This window comes from Gallinula chloropus, assembly GCF_964237585.1.
Source record: "Gallinula chloropus genome assembly, chromosome: 17".
In the NCBI taxonomy this organism is placed as follows: domain Eukaryota; kingdom Metazoa; phylum Chordata; class Aves; order Gruiformes; family Rallidae; genus Gallinula; species Gallinula chloropus.
Genome location: NC_140102.1, coordinates 6,506,776 through 6,530,444, shown reverse-complemented (window position 1 = coordinate 6,530,444; position 23,669 = coordinate 6,506,776). Strand labels below are relative to the sequence as shown.

Sequence of the window (23,669 nt, the reverse complement as noted above, 5' to 3'; positions counted from 1 at the left end):
AATGAAATGAAATAAAATGAAATGAAATGAAATGAAATGAAATGAAATGAAATCAAATCAAATCAAATTAAATGAAATAAAATGAAATGAAATCAAATGAAATGAAATCAAATGAAATAAAATAAAATGAAATAAAATGAAATCAAATGAAATGAAATGAAATGAAATAAAATGAAATCAAATGAAATGAAATGAAATGAAATGAATAAAATAAAATGAAATCAAATTAAATAAAATGAAATCAAATTAAATAAAATGAAATGAAATCAAATGAAATGAAATAAAATGAAATCAAATTAAATAAAATGAAATCAAATGAAATGAAATAAAATGAAATGAAATAAAATGAAATCATATCAAATCAAAATAAAATATAAAATAAAATATAAAATAAAATAAATAAAATAAAATAAAACAAAATAGTAAAGTAAAATAAACCTTTGGCTTCAACCAACGGAAGCACTGCTGCTACATTAGCTGGGATGGAGGGGAAGGCACTGACCCTGGTAAGCCAGTGGTGCAGGTGTATATGCAGCCTGGTGCTTGGGGGGTTTGGTGGGGGGTGGTGTGGTGATACCTCCTGGGCTGTGCAGACATGGGGGTCCCGGGGCGAGGGTGTCCCCCCTTCGCCCCACTCCCTTCTGCCCTACGAGCAGAGCCACACACAGCGCTGCCTGGTAACCGTGTTATCTCAGAGCTGAATTGGCTTTTTGGGGTTGGTTACTTCTGGGGGGCAGTGGGGAACATGGCCCCTTCCACAGGCCCTGCCCCTCAGGCCCACGCGCTGCAAGGAAATAACAGGATTTCACCAACTCCCATTCCCAGGCCGACTGGCCAAGAGCAAAGGGATAACTTGCACTGAGGCAGCTCTGGCTGCAGAGCTGAGGCAGGACGGGACACAGCAGGAACGCAGCCCGCAGTAAATCTCCCCACTCGCACCAATAAACCCATCTTGAAGGGCACTGTAACAGTAAAAAAGCTCTTGAGGAGGCTTCAGCGGCGCGGTCAGTGGCTGAGCTGAGGGAGCAACACTGATGTGGTTAAAGCTGGGGTGGGGGGGAGACGAGCAGGTCACCAGTCGCTCCCCACATCCCTAGGGGACATCCAGCCCTGGGTTGGGATGGGTGAGGGGGGGCTGCCAGGGTACTTGGGCAGCCCTACAAACACAGGGGAAGGAAGAATAGCAACAAAACCCTCTCCTTTAATAAACAGGTTGACCTGAGGATTTGACACCACCCCACCCCCCCCCCCAACCCCTCGGGCTCCCAAGAACAGAGGGGTGTGGGGTGGGCTCAACTCTCGCTGCTGGGACGGGGCCCACCCCCTCCCCTAAAAAAAACCTCCAGCCAAGAGAAGAGTTAAAACCAGGGCAGCTGCTCCCAACAAACACATTCGCCTACCTCCATGCAAAGAAACACGGACTGGGAGCATCCCCCACTCTCTGCCGCCCCAGCTCTGGCATCACTACCCATGTCTGCACCACACCTGTGTTAGAAAAATATATTTTATTTAAATTCTCCTTTTTTCTCTGAGGAGTTTTTCCTCTCTCTGAATACAGACCGAGATTGTGCCCTGTGCTCCCATTTCCATCAAGACCAGGAGTTAAAAGCCAGCCGTTAACTTCCTAACTCTAGAAAAGGCTGCGTACTGTATATGGCTTTTGCACCTACATCCGAAGGGGATCTGCAGGTTGGAAAGGGGTGGGAGCTCATCTGCGGCGAAGCCAGGACAGGGATGGGCTGAGAAGGGTCAGGGGGACGGCCGGGGACCGCATGCAGCTCTGCGCAAAGCCAGCCTGGTGAACGGCGTCTTCCCGACGGGCACGGGGATCCTTTGGTTTCGCTTGCTGGGCAGCAGGAGAGGGCAGAGGGGGTGATCCCACTGTGGGGATGGATTTGGCTGGAGGGACACCTAAAAATCTCAGTGCTGGGATTTGTCTCCTGCTGTGGTTGGGCTGCAGCACAGCCTCCACTTACAGCCCCCAAAATTGCTTATTGGGGTTTGTATGTGGGTGCTGTTCTGAGCTTTTGGAATGAGGTACGGATGAGCTTGTGGTCCTGTAAGTCCTCTTGTGTGGGGTTGATGTTCCCCCACCTCAAGCATCATCCACCTGTATGGGGGTGGCTCCCAGCCACAGCTCCCCCTGCGTGCGTAGGCTCACTGCAGCCCCCTTGGGCACTGGAGCTAGAGCAGCAACACTGTCCGGTGCTGCAGCTGGGAACACTGGCCTTGTTCCAGGGACCCCAATTTTCCAAGACCCCCCTTTTCCAAATGGGGGGGTGGGGGGGGGTGGTGGTGTCCCCAGAGAGCCAGGCAATTGTGCATGGGGGGGACACATCCACGTTGTTTGGAGGCATTGCAGCAATTTCCATAACCTCCAATGGGCATGCACTGGATCACTGCCCACACAGTGCCAACACCCCTCCCTTAAGTCTCTCCTCTCTTGGAAAGCTGATGGATTCCATCCTGGGATGGACAGCATCCTTCCAGGGCTGGCCAAGGGGCTGTGGGGGGGATGTCTGGGGATACCTACCTCACGGGGCTCAGCTCTGTGCTGGCACTTAGAGGGGGGATGCAGCAGGCACAGCCCAAACACTGCTGGGTCCCTGCCAGCCGGCCCAGAGGGATGGGCACGAGGAACATTGTCAAGGAGGGGGCAACAGCAGCCGAAACAGAGGTGAGATGGAGCGGGGAGGAAGGCAACCCCCCCAATCCCTTTCGGTGGTGCCGCCATGCCCAGGTCCGCGTCGGCGTTGGCCAAGCAAGCACAGCGATGGCTGGGGACCGTTCGTTGCTCATGCAGGGGGTGGATCGGCAGCAATTAGCAGCTGATGGAGAGTGAAAAGAAAAACCACCCACTGGGTGCAAGAGGCAGAGGCCGGGGAGACCGAGCTTATTCCTGCCATGAAGGGTCAGGGCCGTGTCCCCCCCGCCACTGTTACCATCATCTTGGGTAGTAGTCATCCGGCACCCCCGACAGATTCCGGAGTTTCAGAGCCGTGTCCACCGTTTTGATGTAACCACTGATCATCTTCCTCATCTCGGGGGTGTAAGGGTCGTACTCCAACTTCCTCAAGCCGGATCGCTTAAAGTTGCCGTCCTTCTGTCCCTCGACGCAGAGCAGCCTGTCCTGGCAGGCGGTGATGCCCAGCAGCCCCACCATCCGCTGGAGCTGGACGAAGAGGTCCCGCTTCAGGTCCTCAAAGTGTACCACCAGCACCTTCTTGCCGTAGCGCAGCCAGTCCAGGGTGTGGGTCGCCCACCACGGCGCGTAGTTCGCCACAAACTCGGGCCACTCTGGAAAGAGCCCAGGACAGGGTTTAGCAGGCATTCTTCCCTCCTCCCCTGCCCCCATCCCTAAAATCTTTCCATCATCCTTCTCGCTAATTGATCCTCCCATAAAAACCAGGTGATAAAAGGGATAATGAAATGTCAATAACCAGCCGCGGAGCCTCCCGGCGGTGCCGCGTACATCTGTCTCGCGACGCGTAAAAGCTCTGGGTATCTGCCTCTTCCCCTTGTCCTCCCCATGAAACCGATGCCTGATTAATAGCCTAACTGTATTTAATTCCCTGTGGAATCATTAAACACGGTATCTGTTTCATTAAACAGATACAGGACAATTCACCTTGTGTAATCATATCACATAAAACTTTGCTTTGGAACCGCTCCAGGGATAGCTTAAAATTAATGTCACGGAACCAAACAGGGGTTTCACAGTGCCCGCAGCCTCCAAGCAGGCCTGAGGATGGGGTGGGGGGAGGAAGGAAAATTCACACCCCCCCCAGCATCAGCAGCTGGGGACATGGGTGGGGAGGAGCCACTGCTTTTTTTTTTTTTTCCAAAATTGCCCCAAAATTAGTTCCTGGGAGAAGAAAATGGTCCAGTGAAAGGGTTTGCAGGGAGCATGGGGCTTTCTGCAGGGATGGCAGAGCCCCATGTCCCCTTGTAATTAGTCACCTTTAATTACTGCTCTTGCCCCACCCCCCCCACTCCCCTCTGGGTGGTTTATTTAACCACACGCCCTGATATATTTAACCATGCACCCCAGTGCTAATTGCCAACCCAGCACAAACGAAGCGTCCCTGCACCCCACACTGGTGGGAAGGCAGGGGGGGATGGGGATCCCCACAGGCACCTTGGGGCTCCATGGCTGGGGTCCTCCACAGGCTGAGCCCCTCATGGGGTCAGTGAGAGGGGAGTCTCCAGCCCCTCTCTGGGTTGAAACACAGCTCTCATCCATCCTCCCAGCCTGACAAAAAGTCCTCAAGCGATGGGGAAAAAAAATCTCCATCTTTCCAGGCAAGTTGTTCCAATGGTTAATTAACCTGGCAATTAACCCATCAGCTAATTACACCATACATCCTCTGGAAAGGAATTTAGTGATGTATTTGGACATGTGTCCAAATCAGACTGTGCTGGGCTGAAGGTATGGGGACCCTCTGCCTGCCCCCTCCCCACGAGGTGTGGGACAAGTCGGGGGGGTGTTTGGGGCAGACAAAGCTCAGGAGGGTTCCTGTGGTGCTGGGGTCCAGTGAGGGGACCATTCTGCATTCCCACTGCTGGCTGTAGCTGCAATTTCTAGTTATCTTTGGGGATACAGAAGGTGGGGATAAAAAACCCAGTGAGAGGCTCGTACCCCACCAAACAGGGATGATGCCAGCCCAGGGACCTGCCCAGGGAGAAAAAGGCACTGAGGAAGCAGTGGGACATGTCTCTTCCCTGGTTTTAGGGGATGGGGTAGCAGGGAGAACGGGGCTGGGGCGTCTCTGATGCTGCGAGCACATGGCAATAATGAAATCCAGGCACATAACAGCAACAACAGCAAAAGCTCCCCTTAAATAAACTCTGAATTAAGGGTAGCAGATGTTCAATCAAGCTAAATATTTTAACTCTTTCCAATGAAGTCAATTCCACAACAGCAATTTGTAAATTGCTATAATTAACAAGGCTCCACAACACGCCTGTGCGTGGGAAAGGTAGTGTCTCCAGAGCAGCTGGGAGCCCAGACATCACCCCCCACCCCAGCTAATGTCCATGGGGATGGGACGGTGGCTGCCACCCTTCCCATTGTCGGAGTGAGGGAGAGTGTGGCACAGGGCAGGGGGCTTCCCCCAGCCAGGGGTCCATTCTCCTGTGCCTCTGCCTCCAGGGAAGGACAGATAACTGTTTGGGTCCTTGGGCTCCTTCCCACCAGACCTGTTCCCTCCTCACTGGCTCTAGGCTGCCCTTGGACTCGTGTTCCTGGGGGCTGCCATGTCTGCGCCACTGCCCTGTGACCCCTCACAGCATCAAACAGCCGAGCATCTCCACTTCCCTACCCTATCCCATCTCATCCCATTCATCCCATCCATCCCTTCCATCCATCCCATCCCATCCACCCCATCCCTATCCCCATCCCATTTCCATCCCCATCCCACCCCACCCATGCAGGAGCCCTCAGTCACACTGAGTGGTGCTGCGTGCCATGCCAGGAGATCAATGTGGTGACCCTAAAAGGGTGGCACAGTCCAGGCTTTCCCCATGACTCATCAGGGCTTCAATAAAAGCTTCATAGCTCTGGCAGATGGGCTGGATCTCACCCACTCATCTCCCTTGGGAGCAGGCCAGGGGCAGCCGAGCTCCACCCCTCCTTTGCCCTTTGCCCCTCCCTTTGCCCTCCATCCTACCTTTGCCCTTCCAGTGGGCGTGAGCCGCGAAGCCGATGTGTCCCCCGTATTTGCGGTTGAACTCGGCCATCAGAGCCTTGTAAGGGTTTCGGATGAGCAGGATGGCCGAGTCAAAGGATTCGATCTCCTTCTGGCCACTCTCATGGGTTTTGATGCAAATCGTCCTCCCGCTGCGCCAGTGGTCCCTCTCACCCTTGAATCCTGCCAGGACAGAGCAAGTGAGCTGGGGAGCTGGAGTAATAAGGGGGGGGAGACACATGGGATGGGGGACATCAGGTCGCAAAGTACAGCTGGATAAAAGCAGTTGGGGCTTGGTGAAGTATTTGCATCCCTCTCCCAGATGGAAATAATTAATTTGCCTGAGTTATGAGTCAAGCCATGATGTAAAATCCGTGTCTGAGAGGGTGGGTAGCAGGCACAGGGACCCAGCAGGGGTGTCTCCTCGTTGGCTGGGCTTGGTGGGGTCAAGAGCATGTTTTAATACCTACAACCTCCCGTGTCACAGCATTTAAATGCTCCCCATAGATGAGGAAGGATAACCCCCACCCATACTGGGGCTGCAGATGAGCTCAGGGGCTGCAGTGATGCCATGGGGGGGGTGCAGAGAGGAGATTGCCATCCCCCACATCCCCTTGCACAGATGAGCCTGGCATCACCCCCAGCTCCTTTGCACAACCCAAACTGCCCGGGAACAACGTGTCGGTGGTGGAGCTGAGCTGTGGTGGGGGGGGTGTGTGGGGGGAGATAAGCTGTAAGTAGCTGTATTACATCAATTATAGATGTGTAATTTGCTTTCAGCAGCCGTGCCGTGCGACGCGGGGACGTGATGGCTAATCTGCCAGTTGCCTGGATACCTCTGGGCGCCTCCGACGCGCTCAGCCCAGAATAACCAGGGAACACACGCTTGGGTGGCTGAGCAAAACCTCACCAGGTTTTCACCAGGTGATGCTCCCCCCTCCATGGGACATGGGATGCCGGCTGCACCCTGGGCTGAGTGTCAGCACCGGGGGCTGATTTAGTCCCAGGCTTCCTCCTTCCATCTCAGAAAGGCTGAATTTGGCAAATCTCAAAGGAATGTGTGTTGCTGTCTATGGGATTGGGACTTTGGGGGGGTACCCTGGGGACAGACCCTGGCCAGCTGTGGGGGTACCCTGGGGACAGACCCCCACCAGCCATGCAGGTACCCCAGGCACAGCTCCCAGCTCCACCACAGCTGAGGAGGGAAGCAGGATTTCCTCTCAGAGCTGCAGAAGGGGAAGGAAAAGCAAGAGGAACCTTCACAGTCTAAAAATAAAGCTAGCGTCAATGGCTATAAAATGGGGGAACTGGTGGTTCCCCCCGCCTTGCAATATGCAAAGTTATTGGGAGGAGCTGGATTCTGCCTGGAAAAGCATCATGATTGCCTCAAGTTGGACTTTTTTTGGCTTTAAACTTACCCTAACTTCTCCAAATCTTGCCTTCTATCGGCCCTGGCACCAGTGTGGTGGGCACAGCACTCCTGCTTTGCCCAGGGGGAAGCAGAAGAGGCAGGAGCGACAGCATCCCTCCTCCATCCAATATTTACGGGGCAGATATCTGCGCTGTGCAGGATGGGGAGATGGATCTCCACCAAATCCTTCAGCCTGAGGAGAATGTGCCAACGAGATCAGTTCCCTCCATTCCCCTCCCCTGTGAGCTCATCGGCACTTTTTCATGCCAACATTCGTTAATTTGGGTGTTGGTGTGCCCCAGATGCCCTGACTTGGTGCTGTTTTTATCTGCATCTACTCAGGAAGGACATGGGGACATTAGTCCTCTGGGATACTGGAGCCACCAGCACTGCCCACTCCCAAATCCTGATGCTGGAAGGCTGCATCCATCCTTCTCCCCACAGAGATGTGACTTTCGTTTGCTTCTTAGCTCCCACATCCCAAGATGAGAGTGCCAAACCCACCAGCTCCTGGGGAAATGGGATCAAATCCCTAAGTTGTCCTTTTCTTTGGGGGTAACAAAAAAATGCAGGAATCATCTTGTTTGCCAGGGTTGGGATCACCCTGGTTCCTCCTTTAGAAAACTCCAACCCCCATGGAGGGTTAAAAACCACCAGCATGATGGAGAAACCCCAGCTCTGCCCCAAATTGTCCTCACCAAGGCTAGTAGGCATCAGGGGGAGGTTATGGATGGGGCACATGCTACATCTGGACCCTCCGATACCCTCTGAACCGGCACACATCCAGCACAAACCATCCCACAGAGCAGAATCGGCGGCACCCAGCTCTGCCTTCCCCTTCCTACAGACCCAAGGGATGGCGCTGGGACCTTCTCCCAGCTCAGGTGGGACCGGTGCACCCCAGGAAGCAACAACACCCCCCCAACCCTGCATACCTTTGTTGTAGAGAGACCCGTCGAAGTAGTAGCTGCCGGTATAGAATCCAGTAGCCAACTCGATCAAGTGGCGAGCCCAAGTGTTGCCGGCACCGGGGAAGCTGGCCAAGGCCACCAGCTGTTTAGCACGTGTGGGGAGAAACCTCCTGTCCATGCAGCGGTTGTCTGCAGTGAGAACCAGCCAAGGCACATCAGGGTACAGCTTTTCCTATGGAGGTACCCTGCTGTTGTCTCCTGGGAAGATGCTGGGGCAGGGTGCGAGGAGGTGGCTGCTATAGTGAAGGGCACCCTGCCTAAAGCACATAGGGATATCCCAAGAAGTCCTCAACACCCCAAAATATCCTAAGAGGAGGGCAGGAGGTGCTCTGCCCTAACCCTGAGCCTGTGCCCACCCTGGGACTGGAAAAGCTCCGGCTCATGGGTACTGCTGGGACAAAGAGAGATGCTGCCAGAGGCAGATGGCAAACTGCTCTCTCCTGCGGCTGAGTCAGGCAGCAATTAAAGCTGTTTGTTCAGGGGACGATTGATTTCCTGGGAAATTAAAATAAATGGTAATTTCTAATGAAAGCCAAAGAGATGCAGCAAGCTCACACTCCCTTTCTGCCTCTGGTATTCCTGGGGAGGGGTTGGGAAACGGGCTGGAACCCACGCTGGAGTGGTCCCTGCCTGTTCTCCTGCCCAGCAGCAGGCAGGGCGACCTCAGTGCCAGCTCACCTTGCACTTGGGTCTGGTAGACGAGGAGGTATTCGGCGGTGCCACAGCTCTCAAACTCCTCGCCAGCACATTTCTGGGCGCAGAGCTGCTCGTCCTCACGCTCGTGCAGGGTGAAGAGCGTGGTGGGGAAGCCACAGTGGCAGGCAGTGCCGGCCAGGGCCGACAGCGGGTACTCCTGCAGGGATGGGCAGAGTGAGGGCAGCCACCAGAACCATCTCGGTCGCCCACAGCAGACCCTGCACCCACCCTCACCACTCTGGCCCCACTGTGCAGCACAGGGTGGTTTGCAGCATCCTTTGGGCCAGCTGCAGCATCCCTCCAGCCAGCTGCGGCATCCCTCAAGCTGGTTACATAAGCAGCTCATTGCAGACCCCCCCAGGACACCCAGTCACCAGCTTTACTGTGGCACCGACAGCAGCACACCAGGCACCGATGCCATGGCAGAGCTGTTACGTGCCATTTGTGAGCTTGCCACCCACACCGAGGCTACCAAGAGCCCACGAAGGGTGCTCTGACTGGTGTTTCCAAGCCTGGTGTTACTAGGCCTGTCCAGTGGCTGGCAGGTGATTTACTGCCAGGCTGTGGCCGCGACAGGTTAATTGAGGAGCTCTGGCTGTTCACACCTCCCAGCCCCAGCTCTTGGGGTGGGAAGTGGAGCCAGGCACTTGTTTTTAACTGGGATGATGGTTTATTCCCTACCGTCCCCTGCCAGGGAGGCCCCAAAAGGAGGACAGGACTCCCCCATTTTCAGGTTGTTCTCTGCCTGATAATTTTGATTAATTAATAAATACTCCAGCAATGCCCACTGATGGCCTTTCCCCCTCCTGCTTATTTGTATCACACCCCAGGAGCTGCACTGCAGCATCCCTGAAGCAGAGCAGGACCCCAACTCCCCCTGGGGCAGCTGCTGCCGGTGGGTGGGGGGAGTAAAGCCGTGGGGAGAGACACAGGGGTGGGGGGTCATATCATAATAATGACATACAGCCAAATTAAAAAGGCTTGAAATTTCCAATTACATATATCCAAGGGATCATAATTTGTAATTACAAGCCTTTGTAATTTGGATATATGCTATTATTATGATAAATCAGATTAAAATTTACCCGGCGTGACCCTTTCTGATGATGATTTACGTGGTTAAGCTTCCGACCTGCCCTCCCTGCCCTGTTTGCTCCCCATCCTGGTACCTTCTCAGTGCAGAAGTCCACGCACTTGTCCACTGACATGTTCAGCATGAGCTGGCTGACAGGCAGGGCGATGGACACATTGTCCGGCCGGCGGAAGCACCCCCGAAATATTGCGCTGCCATCTGTGAGAGAGAGAGAAAGAGGGGGGGCAGTGATGCTGAGAGGGATGCTGGTCTGGCTGTGAGGGGCAGAAGCTGCACCCCCAAAACCAATGCCATTGCCACTTTGTGCACCCCAGGCTTGGGAGCAAGAGCCTCTGCGTGTGCCCCCATATCCCTGTTCCCCACTATTCCTCTCCAGCTGCCCCCGGGCACAGTGGCAGCTTTACTCCAGCTCTTGTCACCCTCTGGCAGTGAAGCCGGGCTGCTGCCAGTGTGAAATCAGACTGAAAGCCCCAGTAGCAAAGCCTGGTTTATTTTTTCCTCCCTATCTTTATCAGCTTGGTGATCCCAGGCTGCAGGAGGGATGAAGCCAGTGAGGAGAGCAGGGCTGGTTATGGTTTGGTGTCATCCATCCCCACCCCGGCATCAGGGTTCCATCCCTGGTGCTTGCCCACTGCCACATGTACTGGGGCACACTCAGTCCCAGCTCCCCGGGATGCTGCCCACCCTGGGTGCTTGGTGGTGGGAGCTCTGAATGCCACCACCCTTTCGTCATGACTGGGGGGTGAGGAAAGAAAAGCAACAAATATGGGTAATTATAGTCCTGCCTAATTGGGAGCCAAATGAGCGCTTCTGATGGGGAGGCCCCGTGGCTCTCTACAGCACATCCTTCACCCCACAGCCAGCTCCGCCGGCAGCACTCACCAGGCACCGTGATGGTCCTGCTTGACTTTCAGGACAGAGGTCTTCTCCTGAGTCCCCCCAAATGCCCTGCGTTCCCTCCCCATTCCACTCAGGCTCCCAGCAGCCATCCCAACAGGGAAAACCCCTCAGCTCCCAGCAGCAACCCCCACCTCCCACCAGCCGCCAACACGCCCTCACACCCCGTCTCCCATGCTGTGACCCGTCTCCTGAAGCACCAGGACACCCGTTTTCATCCCTGACAGCACTGCAGGGGGTTCCCTTGTTTCAGGGCTGAGACAGGGGTGGGGAGGGGCACACAGATGCCACTGACTCACATCTCCTGGCAGACTCCTGGGCCAGCTCCAGGCGGTAGATGGAGAGGCGGTTGACCCCACCACACGTGTTGCTCCTCTCGCCCTTGCAGGCCATGTTGCACTCAGACTCGCTGGCGTTCGATGCCTGGACCTTGTGCCCGCAGTAGCACTCGGCGCCGAATTCCAGCCCTGCGTAAAGGTAACCCCTGGGGAGAGGGAGACAGAGGCAGGGGGGCTCAGCACATCCCTGGGTATGTCCCCTGGCTCCAGCCACGGGTTCATGTGGTGCTTGTGTGGTCATGCAGGAGCATCCCCACCACAGCCAGTTCATGCCCTGTGCTGGAAGTAGCACCACCTTGTTGGATCATTGTAGAGCCCTTTCAGATGAAAATATTCAATTTCATTTCTATTCTATTAAATTCTATTATATTCATATTCTATTCTATTTTCTATATTCTCTTCTCTATATTCTATTCTATTCTGTTCTATTCTACTCTATATTCTATCTATTCTATTAATATTCCATTCCATTCTTCTCTTCTATTCTATTCTAAATTTCTAATTCTGGTCTATATTCTCTTCTCTTCCCCTCAAGGGGAAAGGGCTCCACAGGCCATGGTAGTGCTGAAGCAGGAGACAGTGCCATCGCTGACAGGCAGGAAGGACGTCAGGGGTGGTGGCAGAACAGAAATAAGTGGTGGGGACTTTGCTTGGCTTCAGAGTGGGAGAGCTGCACTGCTCAATACAGACTAGGTTTGAAGGGGGATGGGTGGCAGTGGTACCCACAGCCCAGGTTTGGGCACTGCGGGGCTGCCAGCACCGTGGAGGGCTCTGGCAAGGAGCAGCCCTGCCAAGGATGAGCTGTAGCAGTCGGCTCAGCTCATGGCGTGCAGCCGTCATGGTGAGCACCCTGCTGTGGTGGATGAGCCCAACGGTGGGAACCCCCAGCAATCCACCATGGGCCTTCGCAGCGTCATCCCCAGTACTGTGGGGTGCTGCACAAAGAGGCTTCAGCTCCAGGGGAGTGCGGAGGCAGCAAACTGCCTGCAACGCTGCCTGTCCTACCAGCATGGGACATGTTTGGGGCACAGCCTTCATGTAATGCTGGAGAAAGGGGAAAACTGCTGCCACAGGAGACCCCTGTGTCTTCCCAGCTGCTCACAAACAGGTGGGAAAGCATGGGGAGGGTGTTTTTTTTGTGGGGACAGCATTTTGTGGGGCTACCCTTGGGTGGATGGAAATGCTCAAGGCTCCCCCAACAACACATGGGAGCCCTTACAACCCCTGCCCCTTACGAGGATGGAGCCCATCATCACCCCTGAGCTTTTTCCAAGGGAGGAAACTGGAAAATACCCATGAATTAAAAATAAAAAACGATCAAAATTTTTAAAATGACCATTCTAAGGGAAAAAGGAAGGAAGGTGGCAGGAAAAGGGATGGTGCAGCTGGGACAGGGAACCGTGACAGCAGAGAAACGCTGGTGGTGTGCAGGAATTAATGAAGATGCGGTGCCCGGCTCCCATCCTACCGCTCAGCACAGTTGTCCTGGCAACGGAAGACTGTCATCTTCTTGTAGTCGAAGAAGGACACGCCGCGCAGCGTTCGCTGGCGAGTGTTGTCCATGTAGCAGCCAATGTATCTTGCTGGGGGGGGAAGGGTAGAGGAGAAGGGGGTTAAAGAACCAGCCCACTGATTCCCACATCCCCCCCCCATCCCTCTTTTGTTCTGATTTTTCCCAAAATCAGGATGCGCAGCAACACGTCCTGTCCGTCCCCTTTAGAAACACGCTGTGGTACAGCGTGCCCCAGCAAAGGCTGCAAGGGAAGGCAGGTACAGCCCAGAAACACCCGCTGCAGACAGGCAGGATGATGCTGCTCTGCACTGAGGCTTCTGCTCTCCTTCCTCTCCCTTCCCACCAGCCTCAAAACTGAGCAAAACAGCTTCAAAGAGAGACAAGTTTGGTGGTAAAATAACCCACCCCCTTCACTCTGCCCCGCCAGGAACATGAGGCTGGGCAGAAGGGAGGAATGCAACTTAAAACAGTTTTTCTTTTTCAGTTGCTCATTTTCCCCAGCTCCAGACATGAAGGAGGAGGAGGAGGAGGAGGGGGAGGAGGAGGAGGAGAAAGAAAAGGAGGAGAAGGAGGAGGAGGTTTGCCCAGCGCTGATACTTGGCAAAGTAAAGGCTGATGCTGAGAGCAAATGAAGATGCAGGTAGACAAGGTGTAAAGCTGAATAAATAGTCACCCTGGAATCATTCCTTTGGCAAATGCAGCCTTTCCCAGTGATCTGAAAACAAACAGCCACCTCCTCACCTGGGCACCTGCTGCAATGCTCCATCTCAGCCACGGGCTCTCATCAGGGGCAAGGTGGTCTGTGTGCCCTCCCCTACATCACTAGTGCCTGCCCTGTCCCCGCCCAGTCCCCTCATTAGGTGCCCTCATTAGTGCCCTGCTCCTGCTCCCACCTGAGCACTTGCTGAGGGCCAGACATGTTGCCCCCGGACGTGGGGATGTGGTGCAGGGAAGCTCAGTATCCTTCCCACTATGCTGCCCAAGGAGGGTGGGGTGGGGTTGGGAGCAGGTGGATTTAGCCATCTGGTAATCAGCTAATGAGGTGTCCTTTAATGAGCTCTTGCAGAGGACAGGCTGGTCAGCTGCCCAATGTGGGTGCTCCAGGGAGAGGGGAGGGCAGCCCCAGGGACCAGTGGCTGGGTCTTAACTGGTGCGAGATCCCAAACTAGTCCGGTTCACCTCACTTACATTGTCCTCCATGAATCTAACAGCTGCCTTTTGCTTTTCCTCATCCTGAAATATCTGCTCCATGCTCGGGGCACCTTCTGTGGGATGCCAGTACACAGCAAACTCATCCTCCAGAAATCCAGGAGCCCGTGCAGGGGCCACTGGCATCTGGCCTAGAGCTGCTGCTGCCGAGTCCCAACACGGGGACACAGAAGGAGAGGCCACTGTCCCTTCAGGGCCTCTGGATCCCAAGCCAAGGACCTGTTTTTCACAGCACCCAAACACGTCCCGAGCTGTGCTGCCTCACCCTCCCCACCAGCGCCCCAAGCCAGCCCGGAGCAAGGTGGAGGAGAAAGACTGTGAGAAATGTGCCCGATGATAACTTTAACCATCCAAGAGCCATAACTCATCGCTCCCAATTACTCCCAGCACGCCGTGGCATTTCCGCAGCACTGAGCAGGTTTCATCAGGTCAGCTCATTTCAGCTGTGACACATCTTAACCGGTGCAGGATTACTCCAGCCGTTTGCACAGACCCAGTGACTGATGTGCGTTACCTTCGATCCATTGCTCTTGACATATGCGTGCTGCAACTCATTGGGAAGGCAACTGGAATAATTAGGGAGAGGCAAGGGCAAGGAGCAAAGGGAGAGTGAGTGGGGAGAGACGCCGAACAGTGCACAGTGGGGTTGGGCACAGCTTGTGGGAGGGTGCTAAGCAGGGAGAGAAGACCAGCCCCAGCTCGAAGCCCTCAAGGAGCACACTGGAAACAGAAATGCTGGCTCCCATTAACTGCTGCCCATCATCAGCCTTTCCACAGAAGATGAAAAAGGGGAAAGACAATATTCCCAGGCCAGCTAAAGCTGGCAATGCCCAAGCCCAGCACCCCTTCCCCATCCCTCACAGCCCCCGCCATGGCCATGCACAGGGAGGCAGTAGTGCTGGCAGAGGTTAATTGTGGTGGACACGTCACATATGGCTGGGGACAGGAGTGCTGCTTGGGGTTTTTATGGTGACTGACAGCTCGGGCTAGCGAACCATCTGGTGAGGATTCACTGAACGTCAATTCACATTATCGGAGCAAGGCGGCCATGCACTGCTCCCGGAGACCCCTCTGCACAGGGACACATCAGGGAAACCCCCTTTCATCTCTTTTTTAGTGTGAGAAAGTCCCCTAATCACCACGAGGCATTTTTCCTCCTGCCTCAGAGCCCAGATCGCGCACCTTGCCTAGAGCAAACATGAGCACGGACCCACTGTGGGGCCAGTGGCCGAGGAGAAGCCTCTGGTTCCGTGCCCCAAGAGCAGACGGTTTCCTTGGCCAGCTGATGCTGCAGCTCCTGCCCTGAGCTTTGAGGCATCCGGCTGCTGCAGCAACAAGCTGCTTTGCTCCTTCTCACAGGCCCATTTTATGAGTAAGAAGAAACCGTAACAGCTTTCACAGCAGCTGAAGGTGCAAGATGCTCCTTCGCAGGGAGGGGGGGGATGCAGAGGTGGTGGCGAGGGGACGCGGGGTGGGTGTTTGGGTGAGGTTTGGTGGTACGGGGTGCTTGTGGGTGCCAGGAGGGCAGGAGATGAGTGGAATAACCATGGGACTGCAAAAGCCTTGATGGGCAGGTCTCAGCCACCCAAACTCTGAGTGACCGTGCCGCTGCCTTCAGGATAAATAGATGACATTTTAAAAATCAATGCGAGCCACTACATTCGCTTATCCTTGTTCATCAATAACGGTCTCACTCCACAACACACCACGCACCCCAGGCAGCAGCCAGGCAGGGATCTCCTGGATTGAGAGGCCAAACCCCAGCCCTGCCTGCGCTCCTCCTGCCTGCGCTCGTGCCTGCACATCCCCTGCACACCTCCTGCCTGCACATCCTCTGCCTGCGCATCTCCTGCCTGCACTACCCCCCCGCAGCCCTGCCTGAACCCCCCAGCAATGCAAACAGCAAATCTGGTCTTAGCGGCCACTGTGGCCAACAGAATTAAAAGTTAATTTGGCCCATGGCATAGCCAAAGGGTGGGATGAAGGGGGGTGCAGCCTCTCCCCAGCTGAGCACCCCAAAAAAGCACCTGCCCCGGCAAGGTGTGAGTCGGTGCTCAGTGATGGCACAAGTGGGAAAGGGTGAAAATGGAAAAACTGGCACTTGAGGAGGGAAGAAGAAGAGCAGAGAGGGAGGAAGGAAAAGAAGGAGGGAGGAAGGAGGGGAAGGAAGGAGGAATCTTTCTGGACTGGCAGTGTGAAAAGCAGGGTGCTGCACCCAAGGGATGCACAGGGCAGTCCCGTGGAGTGCAGGGAGAAAATCTCAGCACTCGAGTAGGGCACCCATCGGGTTTATAAATACACAAACACACTTTTACCAGGGAAAGTGTTCAGGAACTCATTCCTGAAAGGGAAGCATGACCCAATGCAGCTTGGGGACCACGGCCCCAACACAAAGAGGCTTTCCCCAGGGAGAGTGCAGGAAGAGGGATCCCCAACCAGACATGGTGGTCCCCAGACCTTACCTCTCTCCTCCTCCTTCTCGCGGCCGCTCCTGCCCTTGAGTGCCCGGCTCCGGCTGCTGCTGTAGTCTCCAGCTTTGCCTCTCTCTGCAAGTTCCTTGGAGGCGCTTTTGAACCACGGTCCGTGTCGCCGTCCCCCCTCTGGTATCGTGGCTGCTGTCTTGAAGCCGCGGCTCAGCTGCATCACCCCCAGGTAAGGCAGCCCTGGTCCCTCGCTGGCCCCGGGGCTGCGTTGGCTCCCCGTCACCGTGGGCTCCCCGGTGAAGCCTGAGTGCAGGAAAACCAAGCTGCCAGCAGCCAGGTAGAGAGCCAGCAGCGTGAAGAAACGCACGGGCTTTCGCCGAAAATACCGCTGGAGTTTTACCAATAATTTGGCCATAGCGTCTTCATCCCTTCCCCGCCAGCCAGCGCCGCGGGGGAGCTGCTCTCCGGCCCCAGGGATGCTCCAAGGGGAGGGTCCCCCACCTTGCAAGGCTGGAGGTGGCTCCTGGGGTGCACCAGGGGCTGCAGGTTGAGGCTGTGCAAACTGCCCACACCTAAAAAAGTCCAGGAGGGTTGGGGAAGGCAGTGGTGGTGGTGGGGGGTGGATTTTGAGCTCACCGTGCACAGGGGGAGGGTGGGTTTCCCCAGCGCTTAGCTGTCACCGCCGTCCCCGGTTTATTCTTCTCGTGGCAAATTCCCCCATCTGTGCCCCGGAGAGTCGACTGGCGGAGGGATCATGTTAAGGAAATGGGGGGTTTGAAGGTGATTTGAAAGCCGATCAGCTGACGCGGCTCTTCTCCTCGCTCGCCTTTCCGCTCGGCAGCCCCGGCTCTCGCCAGCATCTCTCTAATGGAAACGGCACCGTCGCCCTTCCAGACAAAGAATGAAAAGTCCCTGGGCACGTCTCAGAGCCCAAAATGCTGACTGGGACCCTTTGTCTAACGAAGCCCCATTCATCTCACTCCCAGGGCACGAGATCTCCACCTGCAAGTCAAAGAGAAAGGCACGCTTAGGAAAGCATCCCAGGACGCGAGGAAGATCACGGTCCCTGGGCTCTCACGGGGTGAGGGAGGGTGCCCAGGGGAATAGATCCCCTTCATGACCTGGAGGTCCCCACACTGAGGCAGCACCCAGAGTCTGGCCCCTCGGTCTTTTCTTTTCAGCCCTAAAGAGGGGCACTTCTGCCCCCCATCGACAAGCTGAGGGGAGGGGGGCTGTGGAGGGAGATGTTGGCAGAGTAGCAGTGATGCTGGCTGCCTGGGTTGGGGATGCGGGGTGTGCGGGGGTACATTCCAGTGGGGACCCCTCACATCTCTGCCTCAGAGAGGAGCTACGGGGCACATGGGGGATCTTTTATTTCACCCCATTTTCCCCACGAGAGGATGAGCTGTGCACCCATGCATGCACACTGACACTCACATGCATGTTGCCCCTGGATCCAGATTGTCTCTATTGCTCCATCTGGAAAGCAAGCACCTGCTCTGGGAGCTGGATGGGCAGCGGGGCAGGAGGATGCTGCAGCCAGCTGAGAGGTCCCATGGGAGCACCCCATCCCCACACCCTCCCTGCACCATCCTCTCCTGCATTGCCCCATGGTTGTGTTTCAGCCCATTGTGCCCCCCAGTAAAGCTTTCCCAGTACTTTCCCATCACAGAGGGGGATTTCTCTCCCCGAAAGCCCCCACCTGATGGAGGGTTCACTCCAGTCCTGCCCAGGACAACACTGGTTGGGGTTGCTGGCACATGGACAGTGGCGGGGACAGCCCCGTGCCTGTCGCAGACTTGTCTTATTTTAGGAAAGGAGACGAAAATAAATGGAAAGACAAAGTGCCATTAGTTTAATGGCCTCTATGTTCCTACCATCTGTCTTCAGTTGATTAAATAAAAAATATTGGTGGAACATATGGCATGAATTATACATAAATATTTTAATTTGGGTTCCCAGAGTGGTTATTCAAATACCTCTGGCTCTGCCGGGTGAATTTCTGCTGAGCTCAGGCTGGGCAGGCTGCATGGGGCAGATCGCTGGTGAGGATGTGAGCCCCTCGTGATCCCCTAAACCACCCTGGCCACGCTTGGGGGCAACATAGCCTGAGTAAAGGCTGAGTAAACTCAGAGTAGCAGCTGAACAACGGAACCGGTCACTATTTGGGCTTTTGCACCTGCAGGCACCTCTGTGGCAGGAGGAAGGTGCAGGCAGCACCCTGGCACAGCCAGGGCAGGTCACCTGGCACCCACTGTGAGGTGGGTGAGCATCCCCCAGCCCAGCCATCCCGTGGGCCTCTAGGCACTTGGCCATTCTCCCACGCTCCCTGGCTGGCAGCCAGAGGCGACCGGCCACTCCGTGGGAACTCGTGGCTTCCTCTCCATGCTGGCAGGAGCTGCTGATCTGTGCTCCCACCCACCTTCCCCAGGCTTTATAGGGGTGCTGAATATGGGGTGCAAACGGGATGCCCCCGGGGCTGTCCCTGGTCCCCAGCATCCTCACCACTGCGCGCCCTCCTGCCCGCCTGGGCAAGGATGCATGGCATATAAAGAAGGGGCTTAAATTACTATCATTAAGCCATCTGGAGCTCATCCTTCTCCATCATGAACTGCAGAGTCGCAGGTCAATTACTGCACATTTGCATATATTCCATTAATGCTTCTGCTAATTGTCTGGAGGAGATAATGTGCTCAGCTTACAGCTCCCTCGCTGGCTATGGCTTACAAACAGCCAGAGCCAGCACCGCTTCCCTGTATCAGCAGAGGGTTGGGACATCGGGGACCTGACTGGGGCAGGGACTGACTGCGGGGACCACCCTGCCAGTGGACATCAGGGATGGAGGATGCCAACAGCACCCCACAACGCTACTCCATGCACCCTGCCAGCCCTGCTGGTGTTGTAAGGATGGATCCATCCCCCTCGTCTCAGCAGCATTGGGGCAGAAGGCCCATCCACCTCAGTCAGACCCCTCAGTGCTGGGACTGCCAGGACACAGAGGGGAACTATCTGAACAGCTCATTGCTCACCTGCTGTGCCCTGGCAGCAGCTGTTTGCAGGGCTCTGCTGGGGTCCCAGGGGATGGATTCTGCCCCAGGGAGTCATGTGGCTGGAAAATTCCCCCCAGTTGGAAGCCCTGAGGCTGGGGCATCCCTCCCTGCTCTCCCAGGCCCCCACATCACCCAGAGCCAAAGCACAGCAGAGCTGAGCGGGGGCATTTCACAGGCACTTTGCGCCACTACAAGCAGGCAGCGGGTCCAACTGGGATGGGGAGAGGGCTGGTTCCTTGCCTACCTCCATCGCCACGCTCCTGCCAAGAGCCGAAATCCTGGTCCCAGCAGCAGGACACCTGCTCTGCACCCAACCCACCTGCCTCTGTGGTGGCTGGCAGAAAGCAGTGAGCTCTGCTGTGGGGCCAAGGCAATCCTCATTAATTTGCAAGGTTTATCTTTCCCCCTCCTCCCTCCCTGAGCACAGCCAGCACGCAGAGAAGGTGGGCACAGGTCCCAAGGGGGGCTCCATGGAGCGGCATGAGCATCTCTGCGACTGCTCGTGACCGGGATGAATGAAGCGCCGATAAATTATACATTTGGGTCTTGTCTCCAAATTGCTCTGCAATTATTGAGCACCAAGGTTCAGTTGCCTTCAAGCACCACCTCACATCTGACCACGGCAAAACACACTGAAGGGCTCACGTGGTTCCCCCAGCGCAGGAGAACAATCAGCCCATTAAAAACAGCAAATTAACGAACACAAGAGTTCCATTAGGAGGAGAAGGCGACCGAACTATCCAATTTCATCACATCATTAGCATTTCTTATCGGAGGGACAGGGGAAGAATAGGCCTTTAAAATACAGAGGGATGGGATGGAGTCTGATGACCATGGTAGGGCAATGTGCCCTGGGGCCCCTGTCCTGCTCCATCCCGTAGGGCAGAGCGTGGTCCCGTGCCCTGCTGAACACCCCTGGGCGCAACACTGGCATGAACACCTAGGGGGGCAATGGGGACCCTTAGTGCTGGCATCCCACGAGTCTGTCAGCATCCCTCCCTCAGAGGGTACCACTCTGGGGCCTGGCATTGCTGCCCAGGCCGACAGTGGGGAGTTGCAGCTCTTGGGTAAACCTGCTGAGCACCCCTGGGTGCACAGCACGGCATCCCCCAGGTGGTCTCTGCTGAGGTCTGGAAATGCAGTGGTGTGCAGGACCCCAGTGCACAAATCCAGTGTGCAGCTTGCTCCCTGGACCTGCTGCCACCCAAAAGCCACTCACTTTGGTGCAGGGACAAGGTGCCTTCTCCGAAAGCCCCATGTCCCTCCATCCCTGCCCTCAGCTCTGCAGGATGCTGTCAATGGGTGACTGTTGCCACCCCAGAGCAGCTCCTGCCATTTCCCACCCTCTGGTGTGGGCAGTGGGCAATGGTACCAACCAGCAACACCAGTACGAACTAACACCCAGGGGCAATGGGGACCCTTGGTGCTGGCATCCTGTGAGTCTGTGGGCCTCCATCCCTTGGAGGGCACTGCTCTGGAACCTGGCATTGCTGCCCAGGCCAACGTTGGGCAGTTGGAGCTCCTGGGTACACCCGTTGCCTGCTTCACCAGCCTCACGGAAACAGGGTGTCACCCTCTCTCACCCTTTAAAACAGAAGCAGCAAATCCAGCATAGGGCTGAGGGTGAATGCCACTACTGCTGGGAACAAAAGACACCTCAACTGGGACACTGAAAATCAAGGTTTACATTGCAGCAGGGCATGTCTGGACTACCCGACACACCCCCACCTCGAGCACCCAGCACCCGCCGACCGCCTCGTCCAGCACCGAGCCACCAGCTGCCTTTACATCGAAGCAAAGTTTATTTACTCAGCTGCTCCCTGCCTTCACTGCACTGAGAAACGTGTCTGTGCATCCCCTCCGTTGGGAGGGGTGTGCAAGGGAAAGGTTGGTGCCTGCTTAAAACCAGCTGACTCTGCAGCTTTCTGGTGTCACAGCAAGCTGTGCCTGCTCCATCCTTGTCTGGGAGCTGCACCGGGATTGGCATCTCTTCCTCAGTGGTGAGATGCTTGCTGGGCATGTCCTTTGCTGGGGAGCTTTAATTCAAAGCCAAACCCCCCAAGGGGAAAAAAACCCCAACCCTCTCCTTTGGGATTTATTGGCTTGGTTTGTAAATCCAGAGCAGGACTTGCCCACCTGCTGAGAGATTTCCTCCAGGATTTCCAAGCGTTGTTTGGAGGGTTTGGGGATCTCCCTCCTCATTGGGAATCAGCAGAGGGGTTTGGACTGAAATTAGGCTGCTGACTTTCCCAATTATGGGCAAAAAGTGATTATTAAAAAAAATAAACCCACATTTGGGAGCAGATTTAATGACAGTCACTGTCAGAGTGAGGGGAAGCCACAGCCATGAGCCTGGCTGGGCATGAGGCACCGAGCTAGGGAGATACCACAGACCCTTTAGTCTGGGGAGGGGACAAATCTGCCCCAGACTACTTGATTAATGTCTGCAAAAGGCCTCAAGACGCAGGGAAATGGGGCTGTGCTAATTGCATAGACTCCTATTCACGCTCCCTACACTCTCCAGAGGATGCAAACTCGCTGTGCACCAGCCTGGCTCCTGCAAGGGCCGAGTTATAAATAACCCCCCCAGGCATCGGGCTGGATCCTGCCCTGGATTATTGCAGTGCACAGGGAAGGACCAGCCAGTGTTGTGCAGACAAGCTCAAATATTAAATAATAGTATTAATATATTATCATAATTAACAATATTAAATATTACACCACTTGCTGTCAAGCTAGCCAGGACTGCAAACTGCCCTGAACACCCCAGACCCACCCCAGACCCAAGGGAATGCTGGTCTCTGCCCAGACCCCACAGCCATCAGCCAGCACAGGGCAGGGATGTGCTATGGGGCAAGGGAATCCCCAAACCAGCCCAAACTGGGGTGCAGGAAGGTCATGTGACCCCTGGAAACAAAGAAATTCAGTTGCCACTGATGCCCAGGTAACCCCACCTCTGCAGTACACAGAAGCTTGCGGGGGTCCGCTTGCCTCCCTGTGTATTTTGCTTTACAATGACCCAAACAGAGACAAAAAGGGGGGGAAGGGGGTCACCTCACGCTCTGTTCCTCTGCATGCAACTGCATCAAACCCTGTTCCAGACTCTTGTGGGATGAATTCCCCTTCCAAGTGGGAAAGGGGAATGTTTTAAGCCATGAATCGTTTCCAAAGCACACGGCACAATGCCGAAGGCGGCGGAGGAAAGAGCTCCATGTTCTGGAGATTTAGGGACCGAAGGGTACTGGGGAATCAGTGGGATGATTGAAATGGGCCAGCACAGCAGAGATGCTGCCACTGTTGTGCCCAGTATCCCCCTCCTGGCTGCTGAAATGCATGCCCTAAATTAAAGCATTATTATTATCTTAATTAATGTGCCACAACCCCGAGCATGCATATTACCTGACCCCCTCCATCAGCACAATTCCATCTCCCCACACCTGAGTTTGCTTAGGCTAAACTGGAGGGGGGTGTGAAAGGAGCAGGGAGCTCCCTCATTTGCTACCATGGCTAATTACAGTCAGAGAGCCACACTTGGGCGGGTGCTGGGGAGCAGGCAGGATCCATCCTTGCTTTCAGCAACAGAAACAAATAAGCCAGCACAACCCTCACTGCCACATCCCCGTCCCCCCTCCCAGAGCATCCCAGCAGCTGGCATCAGCCCCATCCCCACATGCAATGCTGAGAAAACTCTATTTCCTCATTTTCCCCCCATTTTTAATTTGCAAGGCCAGAACAGGAGCTCCATTTGGATGTGAGCAGTGTCAGGCCAACAGCAACACAGAGCCATACCCCAGGGAGGTCTGGGTGATGCTACGGGATGCTCCCGGACTGCCACAGGGTCTGTGCTCCCTCTCCTGCTCCCTGCCATCCTTGCCCGTGGCACCCTTTCAACACTTAAGCCCTATGAAAAAGGTGATTTAACTTCATTCAGACCATGCTGTATATCTGTAAATGGGTTTAACCTAATGAGTTTTAATACGTATTATGTTCGAGGTATTTTATGCCCGGTCTGCAAAATCCAGTTATGGTTTTCAGTAAGATTTAGCCAGCTGAGACGTGCACCGGAGGGAAGGAGCGCTTACACAGGGCTGCTCGGACAGCAAGAGGAGGAGAAGGGTGGGAGGAAGGCAGGGGCTGCCCCCCTCCTCCCAGGGACACATAGCTGGATGCCAGCCCGCTGCCAGCTCTACAAAGCTTCCCCCAAGACCAAGCGCTGCCTGCAGCCTCCTCCAGCACCCTGGGAAGACTCCATGGCCCCTCTGAGACATCTCCCACGGGTGCTACGGAGCATTTGGCCCATGATTAATCCCCACAAACTCCCAGGCTGGGAAGAGTCAAAACTAATTTGCCTGCAAAGCCCACGCTTGGCTCTTGCAGGTCT

At 55.1% G+C, this 23,669-nt stretch overlaps 1 protein-coding gene across 1 annotated transcript; it reads right to left on the bottom strand.

The window, feature by feature from the left end:
* Positions 1-2,944: 2,944 nt before the first annotated feature.
* WSCD2 (WSC domain containing 2) lies at positions 2,945-16,662 on the bottom strand (the record flags this gene model as incomplete). The annotated part of the gene is made up of 8 exons (XM_084272188.1): positions 16,278-16,662; positions 12,562-12,676; positions 11,055-11,239; positions 9,935-10,056; positions 8,748-8,922; positions 8,034-8,198; positions 5,670-5,870; positions 2,945-3,297 (listed from the first exon to the last, which is right to left on the bottom strand). The coding sequence occupies exons 1-8, from the start codon at positions 16,651-16,653 to the stop codon at positions 2,945-2,947; spliced, it is 1,692 nt and encodes a 563-aa protein (XP_084128314.1). The 5' UTR covers positions 16,654-16,662.
* Between the last annotated feature and the right edge of the window lie 7,007 nt (positions 16,663-23,669).